The sequence below is a fragment of the Epinephelus fuscoguttatus genome, linkage group LG3 (genome assembly GCF_011397635.1).
Source record: "Epinephelus fuscoguttatus linkage group LG3, E.fuscoguttatus.final_Chr_v1".
NCBI lineage: Eukaryota > Metazoa > Chordata > Actinopteri > Perciformes > Serranidae > Epinephelus > Epinephelus fuscoguttatus.
Window position 1 is genome coordinate 20,186,581 of NC_064754.1, and position 27,539 is coordinate 20,214,119.

At 42.2% G+C, this 27,539-nt stretch overlaps 1 protein-coding gene across 2 annotated transcripts in view; it reads left to right on the forward strand.

Moving 5' to 3' along the window:
- Positions 1-1,818: 1,818 nt before the first annotated feature.
- fbxo41 (F-box protein 41) overlaps positions 1,819-27,539 on the forward strand; it is a 78,934-nt gene continuing 53,213 nt past the window's right edge. Inside the window, exons 1-4 of one of the 2 annotated variants that reach the window (XM_049569198.1) lie at positions 1,819-1,833; positions 1,990-2,090; positions 21,934-22,739; positions 24,949-25,178. In XM_049569198.1, the coding sequence (XP_049425155.1) occupies positions 22,191-22,739; positions 24,949-25,178 (779 nt within the window). In that variant the 5' untranslated portion in view covers positions 1,819-1,833; positions 1,990-2,090; positions 21,934-22,190. The other variant, XM_049569191.1, reaches the window with a different exon arrangement.

A 27,539-nucleotide genomic window follows, 5' to 3' on the forward strand; every position in this document is an offset into this window, starting at 1 on the left:
ACAGGATGAACACAGACAAACTGACAAGGAACATAGGGAACACACAGGTATATATACACAGAAAACAAATCTCAAGAATGAGACACAGCTGGAGTAGGAGGACACGGACAAAAGGAGGGAAATGGGGTAACAACAAGGGTATGGTGGGGAACAAAAGGGTGGAGCAAATAAGACTAATACAGCACATGTGTGAAGGGAAGACTCTGGGAACTGGGATGGACTAACGAGACTGGTGGAAGACAGGTGTGACAGAAAACGGGTGGGAAAACGCACAGGAAGTAAAACCAGGCCTGACACATAGAGAGAAGCTACAAAAGTAAACAGGAAACAGATTAAATATCAATGAATAGTATAACACAAGGAAGAACACAAACAGAAAAGCCCAAAACGAAGTCCACAAGATGACGTACTATGAACAAAAACCCAGGATCATGACAGTGGGACCAACTCTACAGAGTCCACCATGTTGATTCTACAGTAGCCCAGAACAGACAAACCAAACACTGGCTCTAGATAGGGCCATTTGCACTTTCACATCAGCCGCTGTAGTTCTGCTAAACACTTGGCACACAGAAGTTTACGTTTTGCAGCCTCACCACTACATCTAGACACCTTTAAAGCAAGACTTTATAATTTTCAAAAACAAAATAACACATTATTTTTCTTACAAACGTAAAGTTAAATTCATAGGCATCCATCACTTTACTACACTCAGGGGCAGTGGTGTATGGTATGTAGGATGGGCCACGGAACACGTTATTACGATGCACCTTAGTACAAGATTTTGCATCTAAACTAGCTGTGATTTGACACTGGACAACATCAACATAGTCAAGGCAAGGCAATCATCAGTGCAAATCCGTATATGACAAAAATGCCAGTAAATTTTTGGTAGGTTAGCTTCAGTTAGTGCAGAATGCTGCAGCTCGTATTTTAACCAGGACAAATCTATTGTTGAATTGAAAGTATTTGTTTAATTTTATATTTTTTTTACAGTTTATTTGTAATTTTATAGTTTATGTAGACATATTATTTTATAGTAGAATAGATTTGCTGTTGACTTTTTCACACACAAAAAAGGAAACCATAACTGAGATGGGTTTGCCTTTACGATGACATTTATAGCAGTTGATTTAACATTGGTTTCTCTTTGAACATGAGTGTATTTCTGAGGCAGCAATCTGAATGAGTTACAAGAGCCTGTTCTCTGGCCGACACGCTGTTGGAGGGCCTACTTTCTCCCCTGTCCCATGGGCTAATGTTTAGTAATGTTAGATAGTAAAGGACATTACTGGCTCAGTTTGCTGACTTGAAGGTACTTCTTGAGCTACTGTTACACTACATTTTACCCTTTATAATCACCACATAATTATCACTTATGGCCACAGCGGCCTCAGTTTAATAGTCTTGTTCTAAAGTGTCCAATCCGTCTTCATTGTAAACAAACTTTACATGAATCAAACAGCACCAAGAGGGACATTTACTCTCTTAATCACCTTCTGTTTTGCAAAGGAGGACCTCCAGGAGCAACACAGCAGGAGGTCCATAGATTGCATGACTTCTGGTGTCCTCCTTTTGTATCAAGGCTGTCTGAGAGACATATTGTTTGGATGACTGACAGGATGCTAAACAGTAAAAGTGATGCATGACACACAGATGATGTTTCACAATCCCCCACTTTACTTGCTGTGGATTCACAAAGCAAAGCAGCAGCTGGCAGGAGCAAATTGTCTTTAACAGCTTGCAATGCTGAGCTGGAAGAATGTGATGTGTTGTCTGTGTGTGTGTCCGTCTGTGTGTGTGTCAGCTATCTCCACACCCACAGCCTCACAGGTACAGTATCCACTCCTTAATCAGAATGGGAGGGATGCATTTTTTATGCTTCATGTTTTTGCATCTGTTAGAGCATTCTCTCTCTGTCTCTATCTCTCCTCCTCTCCTCTCTCCTCCCTCCTCTCTCTGCCTCTCCTCCCTGGTCGTCCTCTGCAGGCCTGCTGCTCTCTGCTGCAGAGAGGGGCTGCGTGACGTCAGTGAAGGCTGGAGCGGTTCCTTGGTTGGAGCGGAAAAAAAAATGGGGAGAAGATTGCGAGGTGAGTGAGACGCACATTTCTTTCATTTTTTTTGACCCCCCCGCCACATTTGTGTCGCCGCGCGTGTGTTTTTGCGTTGTGTATATGTTTTCAATCATCGCTCCATTGACGGCGCTGCTCCTGTGCAACACATTTACGCAACGAGTCCGGTCCAGCGATGAGCCAGTGCTGCTGTGAAAACAGCAGAAAATCGGGCACATGCCAGCCTGTCGCCCTTCCCCTCCGAGGGCACAGCTGCTGCCATCAGCATCGGTGTGCATTAACCTGACTCCAGGGCCTGTTGGTGCGTTTAAGTCATTTACGGTGGCGTTCATTGCTAACATGATGACATTTGGTGATGCCGCTCGTCCACACCCACATGATACGCTGCTTGTGATTGATCCATGTGCAGTGCAGATATGAGGATCAATGTGTTTTGCAGCGCTGGATGTGCCAGTGTTTACTGTCACGTCGTTAAGCGGTTGTCAATCGACAGGAGACTGTGACCGGCCTGTGTTGGCCTGGGTGTGTGGGGATTGTACCTGCTATTGCTGTATTTATAAATGTTAAAGTGAGCTCCAATGCAAGTTGAATGTGTCTGCTTATGTAGTGCACACACAGCTGTTTGAATGCGGCAGTATTTCCATAAACTATCTCAGCATGACACACATGCATTTATATTTTTTTCTTGCAGCCATGCTCACAGACTAGTTTCCATGCAAATCCTAGCTTTTTAATATTCCTCTGAGCAAACACCAAACAGACAGAGTCCACTGAAATCATGACTCTCCAACAATAATATTCCCATGGGATGCCTGGAAACTCTCCTGAGCAGCACACTGCTGCTGAAGTGACAAACAGCCAGGGCTGCTGGAGTTTGGGAAACTGTCATGTGACTACGGTGCATGAGAAACCTGACTCAGAGTCAGTGGGCTGTGGCCTATATGCTGCTGTGTTTGTAGAAATCAGATGTGACAAAAAGTTGGGAGCAGTCATGGTGAGACGAGGAGGAAGAACTACAGGAGTAAAAACAGGAAATAAACATGTTTTTTTGTAGGGTGAGATTCACTGTCAGATGATAACTGAGCCAGGGAGAGTTGTGTTGTGTATCTGCACTGCAGCACTACACAACACACACACATATGCTATGTGCGTGTGTGTGTGCGCGGACCTCATGGCGTCTTCATACATGTAGTTTTCAGCCGTCATGTAAATGTGGCAGCAGACAGATGGTTTCCCAGTGATCACACGTGAGGCGAGGATTCACACTGATACAGAATATTTTAATGACTGTTGTGCAGTCCATAACGTTGAATATTCCTACTGGTGTGTGTGCTGGTGTGTGTGTGTTTTCATTCTGTATGCATGTATGCATGGCTCTCAGAACTGTGACAGTGAGTCTCGTATTCATTACCCACGATCCCACAGGCAGATAGAAATCCTCCGTTGGTAGAAAACTTACGAATGTGTGTTTACAGTATTGTATTTGTGCCGTTTTGGGACAGTAGGGAAACTTTTGTTTACCTTTTTTCTGAGTCACACCGAATCATACACTCTCTGCCTCCTTCTCATGCTCACCCACCTATCCACCCACCAGCTGACTGATTCACCCTGAGTGACAGTTACCTCTCTGGATGTGAGGTTCATAGATCAGACAGGGATGCAGATCCACCTGTCAGGATGCTGTCAGTCAGTTCATGGGTACAAGCTAGCAGCGCTCGCACTAAAATTCACATATCCCACAGGGCTTTCAGTGCAGGTCCTGATGTTAGACACTTACTGCGTATTTAAAGAATAATTGTCTGCAGATTCCGTGAAAACACCAAAACTAACAGTGCTTTAGTTTGTCTCTGAAAACTTTACGACCTCCTTACCTTCCTCAAGCTTATTCACGACTGCTGAATATGTAAATCTCCAAGATAGAGGGTCTCAAATGTGTAGTTTCATTTACTAAAAAGCTCTAGTTATTTTCCTCAAATGGTTGTTCTGTGGCACAGAGGACCAAACTAAATCAGACTGTGGATACACAGCCAATACTTTTCAGTAGGATCGTAGATAAAAGAAAACAGTGACAGGAATCCTTCACTCTTTCTTAATACCCAAGTCGATGTCTTTAAAGAAGTGTCTCACTACTGGGAAGATGTTTTTTTTTGTTTTATATATAAAACTTAGCTGTCTGTGCAGTAGAAAGAGACAAATACTTCTGAAATAGATGCTACATGACCAGAGGAAACAGAGGAAAAGGACTGTGGTGTTTGCTTCTGATCAAGAGATACAAAAGCTAGAACTACCAGAATGCACTGCACTGCACTGGACCACTAATTGCTCCTGCTGGTGGGTGACGTTGTGCAAGCTTGGCAGTTTTTCCACAGAAAACAATATTGCAACTGCTAACAAAAGATTTTGAATTACAGTTAAACAGCTAGAGTATGTTTGTCATTATAGGTGAGAAATAGGCAACGCAGTAACAAAATCTGGGTTCATATTTGACCGTTTGATTGGCATTTGGTTTGAGTTTGAGAGAGAGGGGTGGCTCTCTCTCACTCAATCCGCTTCTATATTCTTTGTGTCAATGGTGGCAGGCATACAAAAATGTGGAAAGATTATCTGTAGTTTGAGCCACAGCCCTACAGCCAGCAAATATCCACTGGTTTAAGGTTTAAGCTTGGAGATGAGCAGGGAGATCTTGGCGCTGGCAAGATGGAGGGAAGTTTACCACAGTTCATTTACATATACTACCTGCATTGTCATGACTCAAAGCTGGTTGAAAATCAGTAAAGTATTCCTTTAAATGTCCAAAATCCAAAGATATTTCTATGTAAAGCAGAGAAAAGCAGCAAATCCTCACATCAGAGAGCCACAGAATGTTCTTTGAAAACAGACTTGATTAATTATTTCAACTCTAAAGAAAAACATAACATACCACAGGGCTATAATCACTGAAATTCTACCTACTCTTCAACCAATCGATCAATTGATGGGGGAGAAAAATCGGCATATTATATCTAGATTAACTAAATCACCACAGTGTGCTCTACCTGGTGGCATTGTGTGTCTACTAAAACGTTTCTTTTTTTTTCCTGTCACAGGGCTCGACATTAACACTTGCCCAGGGCAAGTAAACTGTGTTCAGGCAAGTGGAATGCCTGGAGTGAAAAATAAATGTGATCCAATGTGATATATCCAAAAATAAACTGCGTACTGTAACGCTTTCGCACCTGAGCTGCATGTGCGAGTGCGTCTCACCACTAAACGTTGAACAGGACTGATGAGAAAAATTGGACACACCGGACACTATAGAAGTTAACGTTGGGGTTGACGATGTCATATACAACATAACGTTACTAACGTTGAATATCTCTGTAATGCTGCATGCGAAAGAGACTTAGCTAATGTTATCCATTGTGCTGCTCCAACAAGAGCTACCGCGTGACTCTGTCCCTTTCAGAAGTTTTGTAATCCAGCCTTGAACTGCACTGTCTTTTTGGATACTAAACCCATAATGATAAAATCTGATACTTATTTTCCTCTGTGATTATTTATCTGTTTTCTAATTAAAAATGAGAGTTGAAAAATGTTTAACTTTGGGTACAACACTGCACTTGTCACTGTCACCAGCAATCCAATCACAGTAGAGAAGGGGCGGGACAAATACCACAAAGACAAACAATCACAGAGGACAATACACATGCTGGACAACAACTGCAGTTTTCAGTTGGTACAAGTAAGATTTTGGTGGACACACAGCCTTAATGAATTAACACCAGCAGTTGTTCGACTAATGAGTATTTGGTTGAACGAGAGCACATCGACCAACCAGTTGACCATCAGACCAAAGGGTGACAGCCCTAGAATATCACCAGCCTTATCCTTCAGAGCCAAAGCACTCTCTCCTTTTACAACTCTGCACTTGTCTTCAGTTATGTGTCTCATTTAAAACTTATCATTTCACCGTAGCTTCATGTCCTAAGTGTCCTTTCTCTTGTGATCAAGTTTTCCCTTCAGCTAATCATTGATTTGAGACTCACTACATCTCAGTATTCACTCCTGTTATAACAAGACTGTGTTTGTGCCCATGCACAGCTGGCTCAGGCATCTCTGGGCTGCTCTGTTATTGTTGCAGCTGCCTGCAAAATGGTGTTCATCCAACCATCACTTAGAGATCAAGGATCAGGCTCATGATTCTGGCCTTGGGGCTTTTAAACTTTTTCTGACAGCTCGTGACGGCCAAAGACTGAATCTGGAAAAATACTGACAGTAGTGTGTAAATTGCTTTTATGCAATATTCACTGAATCGTCTTTATTGTCTTAAAGATTTTACAACCACTGAATAACGATATATTCTTCATGAATGACATGCTATCACATTTTTTCTCATTTAAAGTTTCCCGTCCTTGTTAGACAGAGCTCTATATATGAGTTTGGTTGAAACAGGAAATATTTAATCTGCACTGGTTCTCTCACTCGTCTACCAGCAACTCAAATATCTTGTCAACACAGGCTCAGGATTAATGAGTATAAGAGGACCTAAGAGACAGACGAAATGCGGCCACAAATCACAGAGGCCATTTTCTGCATCACTTCCCACACACATCCTCTACAGAAGCTACGTCCCCAGCCTTGTTTAGGCTAGCACAGGGAGCTTAACGTACGTACATTAGAAGTTTGCTTATGTTCTTTTAAGAGGATATGAGATACAGAGTATCTTATCCAGCTCTGACTGGATAAGGTATTGTAGCTCTCCTTGCTGGTGGTGACAAATGTGTAAGCATATATGAGAGGGCAAGCTGCATCGCCAGCAGTGGCTTAGATTAATGCCACTAAATGCGAGGTAAATGCTTGGCATCACTTATTAATGGGTCTTATTACCTGCTGAGGAAACTGTGAGATCCATTATTTTTTACACTCTTTCATTAACAAGCTAATATCCATCTAATCTCCCCTCCTTGTTTGTGGAAATAAGGTGGCTGGATATAAACAGAGCTTTCCATATACATTCTCAACAGTGGCCCCATACTGTAAGTCTCCATGCGTGCCAACGTACACAGTGGTCAAAGCAGGAAGCAGTGTTGTTAGTGTGTTTAGCAACATCCTCCTGGCATGCACTCTTGATGTATGTATACTGGAGGGTAATTGTTTCTGTGAAACAGTCATTTGGATCAATAGTAGACGGCGGTGAGCCTGGGAATGAGTCTGTCCATCGGCTCACATTTGCGAAAGTCAGTCCATCTCATTCGCCTGCCTCATCCTGACCCGAGCTCCCCTAACGATTCCTTCAGTGTCACACTGCGGTGAGAGCTGTGCAGCTTCAGCTGTCTTTTTGTTTTCAGTCTCGTATGTGTCAGCTGAATGTTAATACTGCTTCAGTCTTCCTTTGTCTGGGTGTATTAATGAAGTAATGGCTAAATGACTGTAGCCACTGTACAATAGTCATCAACAGCCTTAAATGCTTTTTTTCTAGAGACCATGTTGGAAAGATGGGGGGTATCCTGTGGGATTAGGCAATTATGTAATCAAGATCAGTTTTAGTGCAACCCAGTCACAAGAATGTTTTTGCATTGTACGCTTCTGCAAATAATAGATGCGTTACATTTGTATGTAGGTTGAAACTTGAAGGGTAACATGTATGTTGAAGCACAAAAATCACTTTCTTGTCGTTAGGAAAAGTTCCTGTTTTGGCTTAAAATACCTGGCTTTTGGTGACACAATCTCACCTGGAGATGCAGCAATGTCGTAGTGAAAAACATCCACTTTTGGTGCCTAAAAAGCTGCTTCTAAAACGCGATGAGTTGTTTAAACTCAATGAGAGGAAGACGAGAGGGTGGAGCTGTGGCGGAGTGAGGGGTGAATGGGGCTGAGAGCTCGAGGACACCAACTGTAGATGGCCAGGCACTCAAAATTTATACCAGGCTGTAAACATGTTTATTTCTGCTGTAAAGTTAGGCATTTTAAGACGGGGGTCTACAGGGATTGAAGTGGCCATTCGAGGAACTGCAGTTTTTGGCACTTCTGCGTTAGCTTCATGTTTTAGCCGTGCAGGTCGCTGCTTGTTATTATGAAAATTATTAAGCCACTTGAAGTTACCGTGCTTTTGATTAAGGGCTGCACCTGACAAAACTGTTTTGTCCCCTTGTCCATTAAAGCCTTAAATTAGAAGCTAACTGTAGCTTAACCATACAGTCTATTTATTTTTTTCAACATATGTAATTTTAATGATGACTATGCAAAACAGATGTGTTGTATGGGCAGGGTGTAGTTTGTTGGCTGATGGCAGTCTGCACATGTATTGTAGTTGCAGAGTGTGTGGGATTGTGAATAGCGACAGCTCTGTGTGTGGACTGTATGTAGGAACTGTATGTATAAACTTTTTGTAGTTTTTAATGGTATGTTTTGTTTGATGCGGTCAATAATGGAGGGGTCCCATCAGATTATGTGTGGTCATATGCCTACAAAGTTGCGTGGTGATCGGTGAAACCCTTGAGATGTTATACACCTTTATGTGATGAGCCACGCCTTCCACAATATTCATTGCCTTATGGAAGCTCAGTTTTAAGTTTAAGTTAAGTTATAAGTTTTCTAACTTTTGCCAAGAGGGAACTTTAGATATTGTTCCCTAGATTATGTTCACCGAGTTTCATGCAGATCAGTCAAACTTCCGAGGAAGAGATCGATTTGAAGTGTTTTTCAAAAAATCCATATAACCGGAAGTTATGGGTTCTAGAGGCAAATTCAATTTCTATCAGTTGCTATAGCGCCCCCCTTTGGCCAATTGATGTAATATTGCTTCATTCGCATCCTCCCATGACCCTCTACCACTGTGCCAAATTTCACATGGATTGACCAAGTCAGTGAGGAGAAAAACGTGGAACAGACACACAGACAGAGTTTTCGTCATTATATAGTAAGATAAGATAAGGTAATTTGTGTTGGTTATTTTGTGTTGATTTGGATTCTATGCAAATGTTACATATGATCTGCCTGTCTTCAAGGAGATTTTTTTTCCCTATGAATATGCAAATAGGCTTTGCAAAAGAAGGGGAGTGTCGTGGTAACACTGTCACACGAGGTGAAATGTTTTGGTCTTGTCATCTTGGGTAGCTCGCTGTATAAATCCAGTGTCTGCTGAGTCCTGTTCAACATAAGTGGCAAGGTTTGCCCTTTGCTGTCAGGTGAGGAGCCCCAGGTTGTGAGATTGTCCTGTCATGGGAGTCCCATGGCTTTTCTCAGGACTAAAACACTTTGACATGCTCCTGTAGGAGCCTAGAAGGCATTAGGAGCCCTCACTAAACCTCCCATTCAGCTTCTAAGGGAGTCCATATAATGCAGCCTGTCCAGGGAACATGTCAAGGCTCTGAGTTCTTGTCCATGTCGACTGCTGTCAGAAAGCTTTAGCATGTATTTTACATTGGTGCTATCACACTGTATGCTATGCAGAGCAGACTAGGGTTGGGCTATGTGAATTATTTTTGCTTTATTTACTTGGATATTCTGTTTAATCATGGCATAGACTGTGAGAATGTGGGAGTGGGTGGAGCACATTATACACATGACAAATACCAGCAGTGAAAACAGCTCCAGTGTTGAAGTGTAGGCTGATACTCGTGTCACACCTCTTACAGTCTTTGGCACCTCCTGTATTATATACAGTAGCTTACTGCTAAACTGCTAGTTCGAGTTCAGTGCCGCAGCATCTCTGGGTGAAGCTTTGCAGAGGAGTGGCATGACTGCTATGATACACCTTGACTCACTCTGCTCTCCACACCTCGGAGCAAAACAAATCTTTATCAGAGAGCACAGGCGCACAGGCATAAATCTCACCCGACTGTGAGATGGAGCCCCAGAGCCTCCTGGCCTCCGAACCTGAGTGACATATTGCTTTGAACCAGTGACTTTTATTATTTATGAATGACTTCAGACCAAGTTGATCAGTTGATGTTCATCCTTTGGAGGTGATCTTTAAACAGTCACGTCATTAGTGTAGCCTGAGGGCCCGCTGATGTTTTATGCACATGGTGCAGAGTATAAGAATTCAGGTGCAATGACTGCAGCGCAAGCCGCAGTGTCTTCACACAGATAGTGTAAGGAGTTTGAGCTAAATAATTTATTATCATAACTGGGGTTATTGTGCTAATATTCCTCCGGTAATGTCAGTCTATCATGGTGCTGCTACAGCCTTATTTTTCAAATGTAGCCACAGTGTAGTCAGACACCCACGTCAAGGAATTGACCATTTATAGGAAACGGTTATACAGTCAGATTTGGCAGAAGAGGCTCAGCGCTCTAAAGGAGCTCTCAAAGAATCCAAGCAGTTATCAGGATTCTGCTGGGAGAACTAATTCCTCTTTGATAAACAGAGAAATGGACATTAAATCTTATCAGCAGTACCAAAAATATAGCACAAAAGGAGAAAGCGGGGGCAGCTAATTCAGGTGTGACCTCAGTGAGTCATGTCAGTAGTTAGGTTTCTTATAGGGGTAGAAATCACCAGAGGCTCCATGATACAATATTATCACAATACTTAAGTCATGGTACAATATTATTGCGATTTGAAATATGTTGCAATATGCTGAGTATTGTGATAAAATGTATTGCAATCAATTTCCCTTTTTCAACTGTAAATTATGTCACCAAATGAAAACTTTGTCAAGTTTTCAGTCTTTTCATCTCACCTCAGCCAAATAGGCTTTTGCAGTTTCACTGTGTTACGGTATACCAGGGTATTTCGAAATCCCGACAGTATGATTTTCAATACCATCAAAAATACAGACACTCATCTATTAACCTCATATTGTCCTCATTCACAAATAGTGCGTACGCATAAATCTGTGCTTAAACCATGCATTCCATCATTATAGTAGATCCAGGATTTATCAATATTTTCTTACCTAAGTTTGTTCGTACTGCAGCCTCAGACCACACATACAGAGGTCAGTCTGGTGGAACAGGCAGCAGAGCTGAAAAATATGGTTTCTCCTAGCGGTGAGGATAACGTTACAGGACTATAAACAGTCCACATCAGAGACACCACAGGGTTAAACAGCATAATTTCATATCTAACTCAGTGAACTAAGGACTTATTTTGACCAAACCAGAATTGGTAATTGCTGGAACAGTGGACTAACTAACGACACGGCCAAAGCAGGAGGAGTTTGGTTAGTTTTATTACGGTTCTGACAAATTTGAATGCAGTGTGTTTTACAATGAATTAAGAAGGCAATTAAGCAAGTCTTAGTTTGCTGAAAGAAATAAAACTGGAATTCAGAAGGTGTGTGGTTTATTTCTGTGTTTAATAAGGAAAATAGCTGTAAGAATATCTTGACAATTTGTGAGTGTATCTAGTCTATTTGTTAGACTTAAAAACCTAAGGCCTAGTTCACATTACACGATTTTCACCCTGATTTTGCGTTGCGGAGACTATCGTAATCTTTTGAGTGTTATTACCTGGCGATGTGTGTTTCTGTCAGCGGGAGTCTCGCCAACTGTGTTACAACCTGGGTGTGCACACCACAAGATTTCTCCACTGAGCCCTCGCCGGCAGAGCCCCAGATAACGCAGTGACATCACCAAACTTGGAGACGACACATCATAAAGGCATGGATATTCTTCCCAGTGTTGAATCAGATCTGCCTCCAGGGCCTGGGTCCAAACACAACGCGCTCCCTGTGATCCCGTGGACGCCGCCATTGTTGTTGTTGCTTGCCAGCTTGTCAGTGTTGCCAGATCTTGGGAGAGAAACAAGCAACCAGGACTATGGAAACAAGCCCAAAATAAGCGACTGTCATGCTTTTAAATACCTTATTAGACAGATATATAGAGAAAGGTGACGTTTAGAGAGCAAGCCCAAGTAAGCAACTCCACTTTAGAAACAAGCCCAAAGTCACGGCTAATAAGCGGACCTGGCAGCCTTGCGGCTTGTCCTCCTCACATTTCTTCCGTCCTCCTGCGTGCTGACGTGGGACGTATCCCGCCTCTCATTGGCTGATGCTCTTTGTCAGTCGTGTCAGACTTCTCCAGTTTTCTAGCATGCCAGATATCCAGTCCCAGCCGCAGACGAGGGGGCGACTTGCTCTTAGGCTTGTTCACACATGAGGACTCGTCGTGGCAGGCTATCTGCGGACTCACCTCCGACCTAAGGTGGCTCTCGAGATCCTCTGGGACGTCAAAATCGCGGTGAAATCATGTAATGTGGACTTGGCTTAAGACAGCTTGGGGGAGGGGCACTCATCATATCACTTGTTCGTCATTTACCGTATACCCCGTTGAAATTTCAGGAAGGTGTGATGGTATGAAAAATAAGATGCTGCCCACCCCTAATTAGCATGACAGTTAATTTTGTTATAGAGACTTTAAAACCTGCTTACTATAGATTTAAGAAATCAAGAATGCATTACAAAATGCAAGGCGATTATAGACAGTATTCAAGCCTGTAGATTACAAGTACTTTCCACTTTATAACCATGGGCAGTGTGATAAAAACTTTTAAGAAGGCTACACAAGTAGAAAGAGACTTAAAAAGAGAGTGACCTTGAGTAGGCTGAATCAGGGAGGGATCACCCGCTGAGACAGTTGAGCTTGCAGTGAGTGTTGGGGTAAAATATTAAAATATCTAGCAGCATGGATCTGCAAAGCTTGTGGGTTGAAGCAAATGTCACTGGTGTTAGCCTCTCTCTTCTACTCTTTCGTAGATAGGATGCTGCTGTGCTGGACAGAGTGGCACAGTGGGTACAATCAGGATGTTTGTATCTCGGTTCATACCTGCTCGACATCAGTGTTTCCAGCTGCGTGGAAACACTCTGACTCTGATGTAGAACATAAACACAAAAATCATATGAAGCACACTAGTAACACCATTAAGTATATGAAAGCCTGGTAAATTTACTTACGTCTGAAAACAATGGTTGAGTGCTTATTCGTTCTTGATTAGGGCTGAGCGATAGATGTAATCAAATGGACTGCAGTTATATAGAGATGTTTACACTACATTTTACAATGTGCCTCTCATTCACCCACACACACTGTTGGTGTTGGAGCTGCCATGCAAGCTGCTGGCCTAGCTGTTAGCAGCAATCGATGATCAGTGTCTTTTTCATTAACAGTATGAATATATCAAAATATGGGGAAAAAAATCACATATTAAAAAACTGAGTAATAAAATTGATTGAGTTATGTTCATTCAGTGTTAATCACCAAAACACATTTTGTCCTTGAGGCCAAATAAATGTGTTGATTGCATTTCCTTCCTCATAACACATTTGCAGAGGTGATTTTTGGAAGAATTTTAAACCATGATTTTTATTTATTCATTTATTTAACCTTCATTTAACCAGGAAGTCTCATTGAAATTCAACATCTCCTTTACAAGAGAGACCTGGCCGAGGTAGCAGCCAATCAAATCACATTAAAATGCAACAAATACAACATCTAATACAAATATCCACAATAAAAAAACAACCATTCAAACAGTGTCTCTATGTCAAATGTCTCTATCACCACATTCATATGATGCCCTTATTGTTTACATTCATGTTTGCTTGCTAGTAGTAGTTCTCCTCTTTTTTTCCTTCTGTATTTTTTATGCATTGCAGCTGTTAGGCATGTCATGATAACTCTTTTTGTTGGACGATGTATTGTCCCAGGAATAATTGTCATTTTGAGATCATTTTATGCCACTGCTGTAACGATAATATAATAGCATAATAATGCAAGTACGCCTTTTTAAAGTGCAATGAACTTATAATTCTTAAGAATATTAAGACGTGGGATTTGGAATATGAAATAAACAACATTTAAAGAATAGAATATAAATTTGTCTTCAGCTCACCAAACACAAAAGACAACATTGTAAAAGCAGACAAACAGGCAAATAGAGTCATTGCGAAACACTTTACATATTAAATTAGCACATTGTCTGTGGTTTAAAACTCATTAATCACTTGGTTGAGTTCAGGATACTGATGGCACTCTGGCTGAAGGACTTCTTAAATACGTTCTTGGTTGCCAGAGGGACTCTATAGCGCCACCCAGAGCTCAAGAGTTCAAACTGGCCAAAACAAAAGCAATGATCACCTGCTACTATATAAAAGAAGTACATATAAAATGTTAGTGCCTTTATAGGAGTAGCCCAAAATTACTCAGTTTGAGACTTAATAAAAAAATTTGGTCAACAAAACCAAGTGATGCCTCTTGCAACTAATAGACAAGCTTACCTCTGGGAACACCGCTGTTACTCGCAGTTATTCGGCTGTACTCTTTGGATGGTGGATTTGTTGGAGATTAAAACTGCAAACGCAGGACTCTCTGGCTCATTGCCAAGCTAAGGATTATCAGGACTTTGCCTCTTCCAGTCTAAAACCGCAGCTGCAGGCTACCAGTTAGCTGCACTGTGTCGTCTTTTAAGTGTTTTTAATTTTTATTCGGACTTGCGCAAGCAGGCGGGGGTGGAGAGAAAAACGGGAGAATCGCTGAGCCTAAGTCTTATAATGGTCGGGAAAACCCTGCTGTTTATTTTGGCATCCTGTTAACTAAAATGTTGATGACATTGTCTTGTGTATGTGAACACAATGGGTAAATGGTAAATGGACTTCACTTGTATAGCGCTTTTTCTAGTCGTCCAACCACTCAAAGTGCTTTTGCGCACACAGTGGTGGCTGAAGCTGCCATACATGGTGCCACCTGCTACTCAGTAACCATTCACACGCTCTCACACACTGATGGAACAGCCACTGGGAGCAATGCGGGGTTCAGTATCGTGCCCAGGGATACTTTGACATGTGGACTGGAAGAGCTGAGGATTGAACCACAGATCTTCCAATTAGTGGATGACCTACTCTACCTCTGAGCCACAATTACTAAGACAGTCCGCAAAAGGATTAAGATTATGTCCATATATTGTATCATAGGTTGCTAGCGTAATTATTTAGCAGGCGCAGCGAATTCCACCAACTGAGGAAGAATGGAAAAGTGTGACACCGTGTGCAGCCTCGTGCACATGCACAAGATACTAACAAAACTGAGACCCATTTATAAAACCATTGCTCCACAGTGCTTCTAGTGGTGGAAAACTCCACAGGGTACCTCCAGTGAAATAATAGCATCGTATTATTGCCCAGTCCTACTCTTGAACAGCTGGTCAGCTCACACAATTTCAAACTTATTTTACAGTGGCTATCTTCTCTCAGCAATCGATTACTTCTTTACAATTTCTAAAGCTCTTGCAGTATCTGTGCCTCTCCCCATCACTGTGAAACACTTTCACTGTCTCTGTCTGTCTCATTCTTGCAGCTTCCTCTCGCCCACACCTCTGCTCCTTTCTCGCTCTTTGTCATCACCTTTCTATATCTTTATTCTCTCTGTCTATTTGAGAAGATCCACCTGTGACTCCCTCCCGGCTCTACCTTCAGAAATGGACCGTGGGAGTTTGCAACCTTTGTGGTTCGGCCTCCATTTTTAAACACCCCTCGGCTGCCCAGATGTAAGCAGCAATATATAAAGAACCTTTTAGTCATGACCTTGTTGTAAAGAACCATGGTCAAATTGAAGCCCATGTTCTGATTCTTGTTGGTCTATTTATGCTTTGATTAGACCGACTTTAATGGCTTGTTTGACCGTCTGAAAGCTTGCATTGACAGACATTGATAATGAGATTGTTACTGTTTCGCAGCAAACAGCTTTTAAAAAGTAGCTTTCCATTAAAAGTCTGTACATAAGGGTTACTCAAGACTCAAACAGAAATCAAACAAACAATTAGGGTGATGTTTTTGATGGCCTGTCATATCAGTCAAGAATATGGTCTGTAGCAGTAACAGTATCCAGATCTTTACTAAATGACTTCATTCCCCTCAGACATAAGCCAGAGATGACTAAACACAGACAGTGAACATTTAAAGTGCCTAACAGTGCATACAAGTTAGAAAGAAAGATAGCAGCACTACAGTATTTTCTTAATGCTTGTGTTTTTAAAAGTTGAATGCTATGCTTCTTAATGCTTCTTAGTGCCACTCTCTGTCATATTTTACCATAGCACCAGGTGGCTGCTCTGTACAATCATCATTACAGAGCCGTTCTGTGCATGTTTGTATCCCAAAATAGTGCCACGACACAAAATGTGGCCTTGGGATTGTGTCAGATGTGTGTCTAATCGGTGCATGAGCGACAAAGAAGCACTGAGAATTTCCTGTTTCAAACCCCACTGCCTTTACTAAAAGGACCTCTTGTATATCTGATCACACAGCTTGTCCGTTGGCAGTTGGAAGGTAGAGACCACTTTATTTTGGATGCAGATGGGACAGCTGGTTTGGTACGACTGATGGTGTTCGGTTGTTACAGATTTTTTTTTATACAAAGAATAGTAGATTGGTTTGAAATGGGGCTAGGCAATACAGTAGTATTCTATCCGCCATGATGTGAGACAAAATATCATCCTAGATTTTTATTTTAATAAAGTGAGTGCCGTCTTTTCCTAATTTAAAAGGCTGCATTAGATAGATACCCTTAAACTTCAGTTGAAAGCCAAGTCCCAGTTAAACCCCGAGTCCCTTTTACTGGCCTGATGTGGCTACACATTTTGACAAATAAACACCTGTCTCAATTAGACACCTGGTCTTGTGGCCGAGCAGTTCATTTTTTTTGGTAGAAATTCTTTGGATGCCCTGGCTGTCAGAGCTAGATCAAATGAATGATTCATAATTGAGCCTCATATTATACAAGTAATATTCATACTGGTTTAAATAAATAATTTGATTGTATTTTCCTGATCTTTGCTGAGCAACACTTTTGTGTGAAAGGAATTAAAGGCCTGCCCTATATAGGTGCCTGTCCCAAATATAGGCCTGATGTCCCAGGCTACTAATTGAAGTTCTTACCATAGGTAGGTAGGTAGTAGGTAGTTGGATGGATGGATGGATGGATGGATAGATAGATAGATAGATAGATAGATAGATAGATAGATAGATAGATAGATAGATAGATAGATAGATACTTTATTAATCCCAAGGGAAATTTAGGCACCCAGTAGCTCACTTATCTGAATAAATAATTGTGATCTTGAGGTCGTTTAAAATAATCATGATTATCATATTGGCCTAAGTCATGCAGCCCTACTTACCAGACTGTTCTAGCTATTCTATTTTACCTTAACCCACTTAGTCTCTGTATCCATACTACTGATGATTATTCAGCAGCAATCTAATTTTGTAAATTTTTTGTGAAAGCTTCAATAGTCAACCCTACGAAATCGTTGCAATGTCGATATCTGGCCCAACACTAGTTCGAAAAAGTGTCAGTCACATTTTTTGTCCCCACATATCAAACCAAGTATTATCTAATATTTGTCTTCTAACATTTATACATATGGTTTGTCATATTTCATGGATTTTTTTTTTTATTGTTGATGCTGTAATCATCTCAGGTGTTTGCATTTCCTTACCTTTTGATTGGTTGTTGCAGCCTTCCACTCAAGCATAACAATCTTGTTGGTTCATTGCAAGTTGATTGATCGATCAGTCGTTGGACAGAAAAATGATAATGATGTTTGAGTTATTGTTCAAGCTGAAAAATTAAGTGGGCAATTTTCCCACACTCTCAGGTTCCAGCTTCTCGACTGGAAGGATTTGCTGCCTCTCTTTAACTTTTGGTTGTTTGGTTGGACAAAACAAGACATTTGAAGATGTCACATTGGACTAATCCCAGGATATCTCCTTGTGTGTTCCTAATATGCATCAAAGAACTGTTGTTTCTTGCTACAGGAGAATGCAGTCTACTGCAGTTTACTGGGTCGTTTGATGGTGAGGACCACACAGAATATGTTTCCTATAATAGAAAGTAAACAGACGATATGGGAAAAACACATCTGTCAGTGTAAAACCAGAGTTACCAGTGGTCACACCAAAATTTTTTGTAACGTGGATCTTTGAAAATATTCACAATAAATACAGAAAATATGAACTCCAAAATGATGAGTTGTTAATACTGTAGATGCAGCAGACGTCGTAGATGCTTTACATCCTGTGTGTTTGTGCATGAAATCTGCTGTCGATCTTTGGTGCTGGTAGAATCGAGGGAAGCTGAATGCCGTGGCTATTCATGTGTCAAATGTATTACACACGGTCACCATTCAATAATCACAATACAGAATTAAATGCAGTCCTCTCTGGGACGTCTCAGCTGAGCTCCATTGGCAGGATGTGACATGTGGCTACCAAACAGCCTCACTTCCTTCCATTTCCTGCCCGGTTAAATACCTCGCTTTGTAATTTTAAGCAGATGGGAATGCCTGCTGTCTGCAGTGTAGTGACTGCATCTGTGAAATCCTCCTCCTTTAATAAGTGGGCACGGCTTGCCAGTACACTCCCCGTTCCAGCCTCACCAGACTTCTAATAACAGTCTCAGTGACTTCTGGGGATTTCCAGTCTATAAGCCCTCTGCTGAGGAACAGTCTGCATCTGTGATTTGTGATTACACCGCCAATGTCTGTGCCTACTGCCTCTCTGAGTAATAGCTGCTGTAGAAAGTTGTGAGTCTTGGATTGGTGTACAACTTCAATTCTACTCAGCTGTAAGAGTCCAAATGGTGCACGTTGAAATACAGACTGTGCCCACTCTGCGACATCCGCTGTACTTGATATGCAGACCATGTGGACTTAGATTGTTTGGCTGAAACAGAAATGTACGCCATTTCAAGTTCAGAGCTTCAGTATTCTTGGTTGTCGAACCAGCACCCACTGGGTTGCTGTTTTTAATTTAATTTGATTTAAAAAAAAAAAAGAAAAAAGAAAAAGACAAATTACAGTAATGATTTAAGTTCTTGGATGAGGTATATTCAGTATTCAGCGGTACTTGATGTTCAGGATCTTGGTTTCATTGGGCTGAGTACTAAACAGGAAGTAGGAGTTCAGCAGAGCTTTAAGATTATGATGATATTGCTTTTTACATTATATCACAATACAGCAGCCCATTTAAAATGGTTCTTATCTTAATAATAATGATGATAATTTTAAATTTGAGTAGAATGCTACGCTACAGCCCAATATAATGTGATAAAAAATATTGCATTGCAATGAATCTTTATACAACTAATGAATGACTATGACATCTAAGGAATACCCATCCCACGAATTAGCACCCCTAATGGGTGGTTAAGGAGAAAAATGTGGTTGGACGTCATCACATTAGATTAAAATGATGTCTTTAATGAACAGTTACGTAGCTTAGGTTCATGGAAAGGTAGTAAAGTTATTGCAGTTAAGTTCAGGAAAAAATCATGGTTGGTTGTCATCACGTTACGCACTAAACATAAAGGTATGTAAGTTAGTTTTGGGAAAGTAAACCTACATAGGTTAGGTTTAGGAAAAGAAACATGGACAGGAAGCCAGGCTATCTTAGAGACAGACAGCCATTCACACCTACATATGGCCAATTTAGAGTCACCTATTAACCTGCATGTCTTTAGGGAGGAAGCTGGAGTACTGTACACAGAGAAAAACCCATGCTGACACAAACATGCAAACTCCACACTGAAGGGCTCCTCCACCCAAAGATTCGAGCCCCCCCACCCCAGGTTTGAACCGGGAACCCTCTTGCTGTGAGGTGGAAACGCTAACCACTGCACCATTTGAAACAGCCTTGACACTTTTTTTTTTTTATAGGGCATTTTGCCTTTATTGGACAGGACAGGTAAGCTTGAAGGGGGGGACAGAGAGAGGGGGGATGACTTGCAGCAAAGGGCCATGGGCTGGATTCGAACCCGGGCAACAGCCTTGTACATGGGGCGCCTGCTCTACCACTAAGCCACCGACGCCCCCAGCCTTGACACAGTTTAACCATATTCTTATTATTATGCAATATGAAGACATAACCTGTTTTGGCCATTTTAATAGTCAAGAGCGCACCTGATTTTTTTTCTTACCACTTTCTGGTTTTTGAGACCCAGAGATCCTGCAAAAATATTTGTGCTTGATCACAATACTGCACTTTAATTAGATGAGCTGATGCAGGGGAATTGACGAAGGCTGGTATGCTGAATTTCACCAGGTGCATCAGGTGCTGAGTAATTGGATAAACACCATGATACAGTGTTCTTGAAGCAGCTCAACTCTGTTGAGCATCTAAGGAGCAGATGGAAATGATAATAACATGATGATTTAAGTGATTAAAAGTTTTTAAGAATATTTTTGCCTGACTCCGGTCATAAATGAAAGGTGCATTGTAATTCAGAAATTAGTCCAAGTAGAAAGTTGAATATTTTAAGTGTGCACTTAATTGACTTGTGTTTTCTTCACTGTCTGCTGGGGTATATATTGAAAATATACAGCAGCATGTAGGGCTGACAAGGAACTGCAGAGACACAAGCTGGATAGTGTGAGTTACTGGATCCCCTCATAAAGGACTTAGAGTATTGTCCTGCTGACCTCGTAGACTTCTGACCAGAAGATGATGTTGGCGCTAACAAGCACTCTCACTAATGGAGCCATTTACTCTTCCCCACTCTTCCCTCAGTCTTCCTTTAAGTATTTCAGGGTACAAGTGCAGGAGTTTGCTTTTTAACCCTTCAGTGAAATACAGGTTTCATGTTTCTCGACCACTAATCTTATCGATCAATGTTTCTACTTGGAGAGTTCAGACACAGCAGGCTGCTGGAGTGGTAAATATGGAGAGATGGACTCATACAGAGAGGAGCTCATCACTCTCATTCTGTTCCCATTAATTCCTGAGATGTTCTGGTACTATTTTTTCTGTTTTGATACTGATCCCTATACCTGAACTTGCATAATGTCCGAAGCCGATTACTGTTCCGATACCATTGCTATCGTTGTTGTATGGCATGGTTCAAGTCAAACCCTCTGTGGGGGTGGCGTTGTCCACATACCAGACGAGGTCCTCAAGGTCCGATTTCGCAGTTTCATCAAGGTCTTCCTGAATGTGGTGGCTGGGGTCAGTATTAGAGATAGGGTAAGGAGCTCAGACATCCGAACCGATGTAGAGTAGAGCCACTGCTTCTTTGCGTCGATATGGGTCAGTTGGGGTGGATCAGGCATCTGATCAGAATGGCTACTGGGAGCCTCCTGCTAGAGGTGTTTCGGACACATCCCACTGGTAGGAGGCCCCGGAGCAGAGCCAGAACACGCTGGAGGGACTGTATATCTCATCTGGCCTGGGACTGCCTTGAGTCCCGCAGGAGGAGCTGGAAAGTGTTGCTGGGGAGAGGGATGTCTGGGGTGCTTTGCTTGGCCTGCTAGCCCCATGATCCAGCCCTGGATAAGCAGATGAAAATGGATGGATAGATGGGTGAAAAACGGACATTTTATGTGACTGTGAAACTACTTTAAGTTACATAAATTACATAGTATCTGACTGCTGCACAGACTTGCGTACTTGCTGATACCTGTTCCAGCACTGTCAACAGTGTCAGAGGCATTTCCCGTACTGGTATCAGTATTAGAACAACTCTGTTTACAGCTAGCTAATGCTTCACTGTATGTCAACCTTTTACTTTTTCTGCTCAAATGAAAGAAGAAAAGCAAAATGTTTTAATTAACAGCTTTGGGAGTCCATAGGAGTTAAAGTAACAGCATTAACCTGCGATTGTTGCAGGAAAATACAGGATACATTTGTCACAAAAGGCTCTGGAGCACACAAGTTTTCCCCAGTATGTTGTTTTGACGTTGCACTTAGATAAGATAAAACTTTATTTATTCCAAGGGAGATTGTTGGCTAGGATCAGCCTTTGTCATCAACTTTCTGACAGATATTTATTTAAACTGATTGTGTTCCATGTGTTCCTGTTGATTCTTTTCTCTGATCTGATGTTGGTCCAAAATTCTCAGTATAAAGCACTTAAACTTGTTTGTATTTTCTTGCTCTGTTTCTAGGACCTCAGGCAGGGGAACCATGACAGATGAAGTGAAAAGACCAGTTGAATGTTGCCACTATGTGTGGTCATGTGACTGAGCTGGGCTCCTGCATAGCACATGGGATCTTTCTTCATCTGACTGACTCGCCGTTGTTGCTCTGTTGCCCTGTTTTCACCATGAGAGAATCTGTCGGGTGCTTGACCTCTGTGCCCTCATACTGGCACGACTGTTGTGCCGCGTGAGCGCCTTCTCTCCTCCGGCAGTTACTGCACGGAATGGCCTCTCTGGACCTGCCATACCGCTGTCCTCGCTGCGGGGAGCACAAGCGCTTCCGAAGCCTGTCGTCCTTACGTGCCCATCTGGAGTACAACCACACGTACGAGACCCTCTACGTACTGTCCAAATCCAACAGTGTGTGTGACGCTGCTGCTCTGCTGCCGCTAGTAGCTGAGGGAGCTCTCCTCGCGCCTGCCAACAACAACGACCCTTTTGAGCCGCTGCGGCCTTCAGCTTTAAAGGAGCGGCGCTTCCCTTGTCGTGAGCTTCCCTGTGCAGACGACCTTAGTTTGACCCCAGCTAACTCCAACACAGCAGCTCGGTATATTCCCAATGTGGAGTTTCCTCTGGGGGAGATATTCATGAAGAAAGCCATGACATCCGCAGACCCTGGTCCCCATGGGAACCCCAGCACAGCTGTAGCAGTGGCAGCTAATGTAGCAGCTAGCGCAGTGGAAGCGGCCTATGAGGAGGGCCTGGCCAGGCTGAAGGCTCGGGCGTTTGAACGGCTGGAGCTGGATGAAAGGCTGGAGAAGCTGTCTGAAGAGGTCCTTATCATTTTCAGAATAACTTTAATAGCCAAGTGTGATGACGCATTCAAATCACTCTGGTTCTCAGCAGCTCTCAAAATACTTGCGATGGGAACAAAATTGCATGATACAGACACAGATGCTAAATAAAGCTAACAGGCTAAACAAACATAAGCAAACTTAAACATATAGCTATCATGTGCAGCCAAGAGCTGGACGCAAACTGTGTAGTTAGTGGTCAGATTGTTACGTCGAAAATAATTTTACTGGAGAAAGCTTCACCTTGTTGTGTGGAATTAGAATGTTTCTCCCTTTAGTCCCCCCTAGTGGTTGTATCAAACAGTACATGCCAATTCATGACCCAAGGATGCAGCCAGGGGACGTTAAGAATGAATAGAATAAACACTCAAGGGTGGTCTACAAACAAACAAAATCTTCAGATTGATTTGAAAAATGCTGTAATCACATCAAAATACACACATGGTTGCTTTAAGGGTCTAGTGTGTAGGATTTAGTGGCACGTAGTGGTGAAGTTAGTGAGCTGACACTTCTCCGGTGGCCAACACTAAAACGTGTTTCTAGACTCAGTGTTTGATTCATACGTTAGGCTACTGTAGAAACAAAATGGCGAAGTCTGTGAATGAGGACCCATAGATACAAACAACTCATTGTGAGGTAACAAAAACACAACACTTCTTAGTTCAAGGTGATTATAAATGAAAGAAAACATAGTTTAGAGTATTTTATTCCATTATTGCCAATAGATGCCCCTAAATCCTACACACTGGACCTTGAAGAGAAGAATGTAGAAAATACAAATTCCTTGACGTAGGAGAAACAGTTCAAGTGCATTCTTTACTCCAGTAAAGCACAGGGCTCTCACTTATAAGCATTGCGTACACACAAATCAAGGCCTAAAAAAAGGCGTATGCCACTTCCCATGCAAAAGTTGTGATCTATAAAAACAGACTTGATGGAAGAAACTTTGACCCATGCTTACGAACATTTTGGAAACTGGAGATTGGTGATGCAGATGGTGAGGTGGAAGTCTGACTTTGGAAATTGTCGAATATTTTTTGGCGCACATCATTTTTGGCTTTTGTATGTACGTACATTTTTAGTATGGATCCTACTCAATGTTTTATAAATGAGACCCCTGGGGATTGAAAATACAAAATGTTACATCATTTCTTTCTTGCTGTGCTGTTGAGCAGCATAGTGCTCAGTCCTGCCACCAATGGCTGGAGGCTGTATTGCAGCGTAATGTAACGTAGATGTAAAGCTCATGATGAACTATGGAAATCACCTGCAATGCCTCAGATTTTCACATTTCATATTTCACATATTAAAATTAGCAACACTCTGTCACTGAGAAACTCAATCTCTGAAATTGCTGGGGTGCTTAGATATCACAAGATCATAACATTCTGTCTCTTGCCCCTTGTACTTGTATGTACTTTGCTTTGGGAACCTTGAGCTCAGCAGCAGAAAGAAAATTAACGATCTTATGGGAATAGCATGTTGCCTGTAACAGGCTGCTTAATTGTAATCAGGAAGATCGTTACGGACCAAATTATAATAAATAACATTAATCAAGGAATCAAAAAGTTAAGATTTAATTAACAGTGTCCATGTTTTTAGCTGAAAGGAAACCTTAATCTTTACAGTTTCTCTTGGTGAGAAGTGGCATGTGTCACTGATTCATCATGCTTTTTCACACTCAAACATTTGTCAAAGAAGATTCTCATACACAGAAGTCACTGAGTCACATTTTTGGACTTTAAAAAAGCTATTTTATTCGAGCACTTTTAGTACAGGTCAAGGACAGCATGACAATTTCCGATTTGGCTGAATTCATTTGCAAATTTTTTTCCAGTCAGTATGATGTCATAATTGTGTCTGTCCTTATGTGACTGTCGGCAGTAGACAATAGAGAACTCAAGAAGTTCAATTAAGTTTTCATTATGATAATTTCATCAGGGCTGTGAGAACTCTTCTATCTAATTCTGCATCTAATTTAGGAAAAATAATTTTCTTTAAACTAATAACGCTGCAAGATGTGTAGGCTGAACATGGATATTTGAACACTTTTTTGCTGACGGAAATCTTTGTTAATGAACGTGTTAATTGCTTAGCTAATGACCATATTTGCATCACCAGTTCTGTTTCACACAATGTGGTGATTATGGCGGGACATTAGGCAGCTCAAGTGCCTCTTGTCTTGTAGGTGGAGCAGAAAATAGCGGCCCGCGTAGGTCGTCTTCAGGCGGAGCTGGAGAGGAAGAGCTCTGAGCTGGAGCGGGCCAAGCAGGAGAGCGATCGGCTGAGCCAGGAGAAACAGGACCTGGAGGACAAGGCCTCTGAGCTCTCTCGGCAGGTGGACGTCTCTGTGGAGATGCTAGCCAACCTCAAACAGGACCTGGTGAACAAGGAGCAGGAGCTCAGTCACAAACAACAGTAAGTGATGTTTCCATTCTTCAGACTCAGTGTAGGCTTAGAGCTGCAGCCGGCCCTGATGGCGTGCCGTCAATCAAGAAATGAGCTGAAATCAATAATTGACATATAATTGTTTAAAGGGGCAGTTATCACCCAAATCTAAAATGCATATTTCCTCTCATATTAAAGTGATATTTATCAAACTTAATTGTTTTTGTGTGAGTTGCAGGGTGTTGGAGATCTCGACCATAGAGATGTCTGCCTTTTCTTGAATATTATGGAACTAGATGGCACTCGGAAAACCTCAACAGCAATGTGTCTTTCCATAAATCATGACCTGGTTACTCAAGACAATCCACTGACCTTGTTGTGTGCAGTTAAATGTAGGAACTACACCTGTCAACCATATCGCTGGTGCCAAAAGCACAAGCCTCTTGTCCATGAATAGATGCACACTCCTTCTGTGCCGTGATACAGTTGGGTGTATAGTTCGGTCCTTCCTGAAACTGCTCTTAACAAGATCTGTGGATCATCTTGAGACACTGGATCATGATTTCTGGAAAGAGACATTGCTGTTGACTTTTTCAAATTAATTTTTTTTGGCACTTTAAGCACCATAAGCTGAGTGCCATCTAGTCCCATCATACTTGAGAGAAGGCAGACATCTCTCTGTCTCCAGCACTTGGTGACTCACACTAAAACAATCTAGTCCAAAAATAGAAGACACACTGTCACTTGCTGCTGTTTTGATGACGGTGATGTCAGTTTGTTGGTCGGTTGGTTCTTCCATCTCTCTCACAAGGGTTAAGTCAACACATTTTCACTTCCTACTCATCAAATACAGACACTTGGTCAGTGACCGTACACGTCAAAATATGACACTCTAGCTACCCTTTTGGTGTCAGTTTTGGACGCTCAGGGATAGCAGTTAAATGTACGCTCGTTACATGCAGTGTGTTTATGGGTAATGACCAAAAGAACGAGACTGCAGATACAAGCGGCCGAAATTAGTTTCCTCGGAAGGGTGGCTAGGCTCAGCCTTAAAGACAGGGAAAGGAGCTCGGACATCCAGAGGGAGCTCGGAGCAGACACACTGCTTCTTTGCGTCGAAAAGGGATCAGTTGAGGTGGTTGGGCATCTGATCAGTACGCCTCCTGGGTGCCTCTCGTTGGAGGTGTTCCGGGCACGTCCCACTGGTAGGAGGCCTGGGGGAATGCCTTGGGGTCCACCAGGAGGAGCTGCAAAGCATTGCTGGGGAGAGGGATGTCTGGAATGCTTTGCTCGGCCTGCTGCCCCCCGCGACCCGCCTTTGGATAAGTGGTAAAAAATGAGATAGATGGATGGACATGCATTTTTGCCATGTCAAATTAAATTTCCTGGTTGTTAAATGCATACATTCTCTTTTCAAAATAAACTTAGAACGTAGGTAAAAAACATTTTTTAGCTTTATTTCCTTAGGCTTAGACAACAAATGCATGTGGTTCAGAAAAAACATCATGGTTTGGCGTAGAATAAAGACTTTTGTTACTAACATAATGTAACATCATACAGGAAATGAACACAAAAGTCCAGACTTTCTTTGATCCATGCCCCTCGTACTGTGGCAGTTGTTCAGCACATCAAAAAATGCCACTGCCCATTGTGTCTCATACCACTAAAAAAGTGCGCCTTATCACACTGCAATCTGATGCCAAGAGCCACTCACCAAGTGTCTGTATTATAAGTCGGGAGTGAGTCTGGGTTGTAAAAGTCCACATCGTCTGTGGTGGAATGAAACGTAGTAGCAGGAAATAAGTAAATGTGAACACCCTTGCATACTAATACCTCCACCCTTGACCTCAATACAGATGGCTCTTCACTACTCCTCGCTCGTCCTTTTATAAAACACATCGTCATACATAAAAACCGTCACACACACTCCCCTCCTCTCCTTCACCTCTACCTCACTGTTGATGCTGTAATTCTCAGTCGCGTCCACCCGCCAGATGTGGCCAGCATCTGTCTCCATACCCCCGTGCCCTCCAGGGCTGGGTAGCTGCTCATGCTGAATGGAGAGTTGGACAGGAGCAGCTGGGTCGGCGGCAGAGATGTCCCCCGCCTACCTCTCTCTCAGGCCAGTCTCTCCATAAAGCTGCCACGCTGCTTGGTGAACTAGTTAAAAGTATGGCTGCTGTAAATAGAAGGAGCTCTTGGATATAAATCACAGTGTGGTGATGCAAGTTGTTGCTGGCTCTGAATCTGATGAACATGACTTGGAGCTCTCCCACAGCATGGCACAAAGAGTGAGTAGGACCGGGCTTTATTTTTTCCTGATTTTCCGAGCTTTTATTGAAATTAATCCCGCAGTAATTTATTGTGCACTCCAAACATTGATGCTATTTT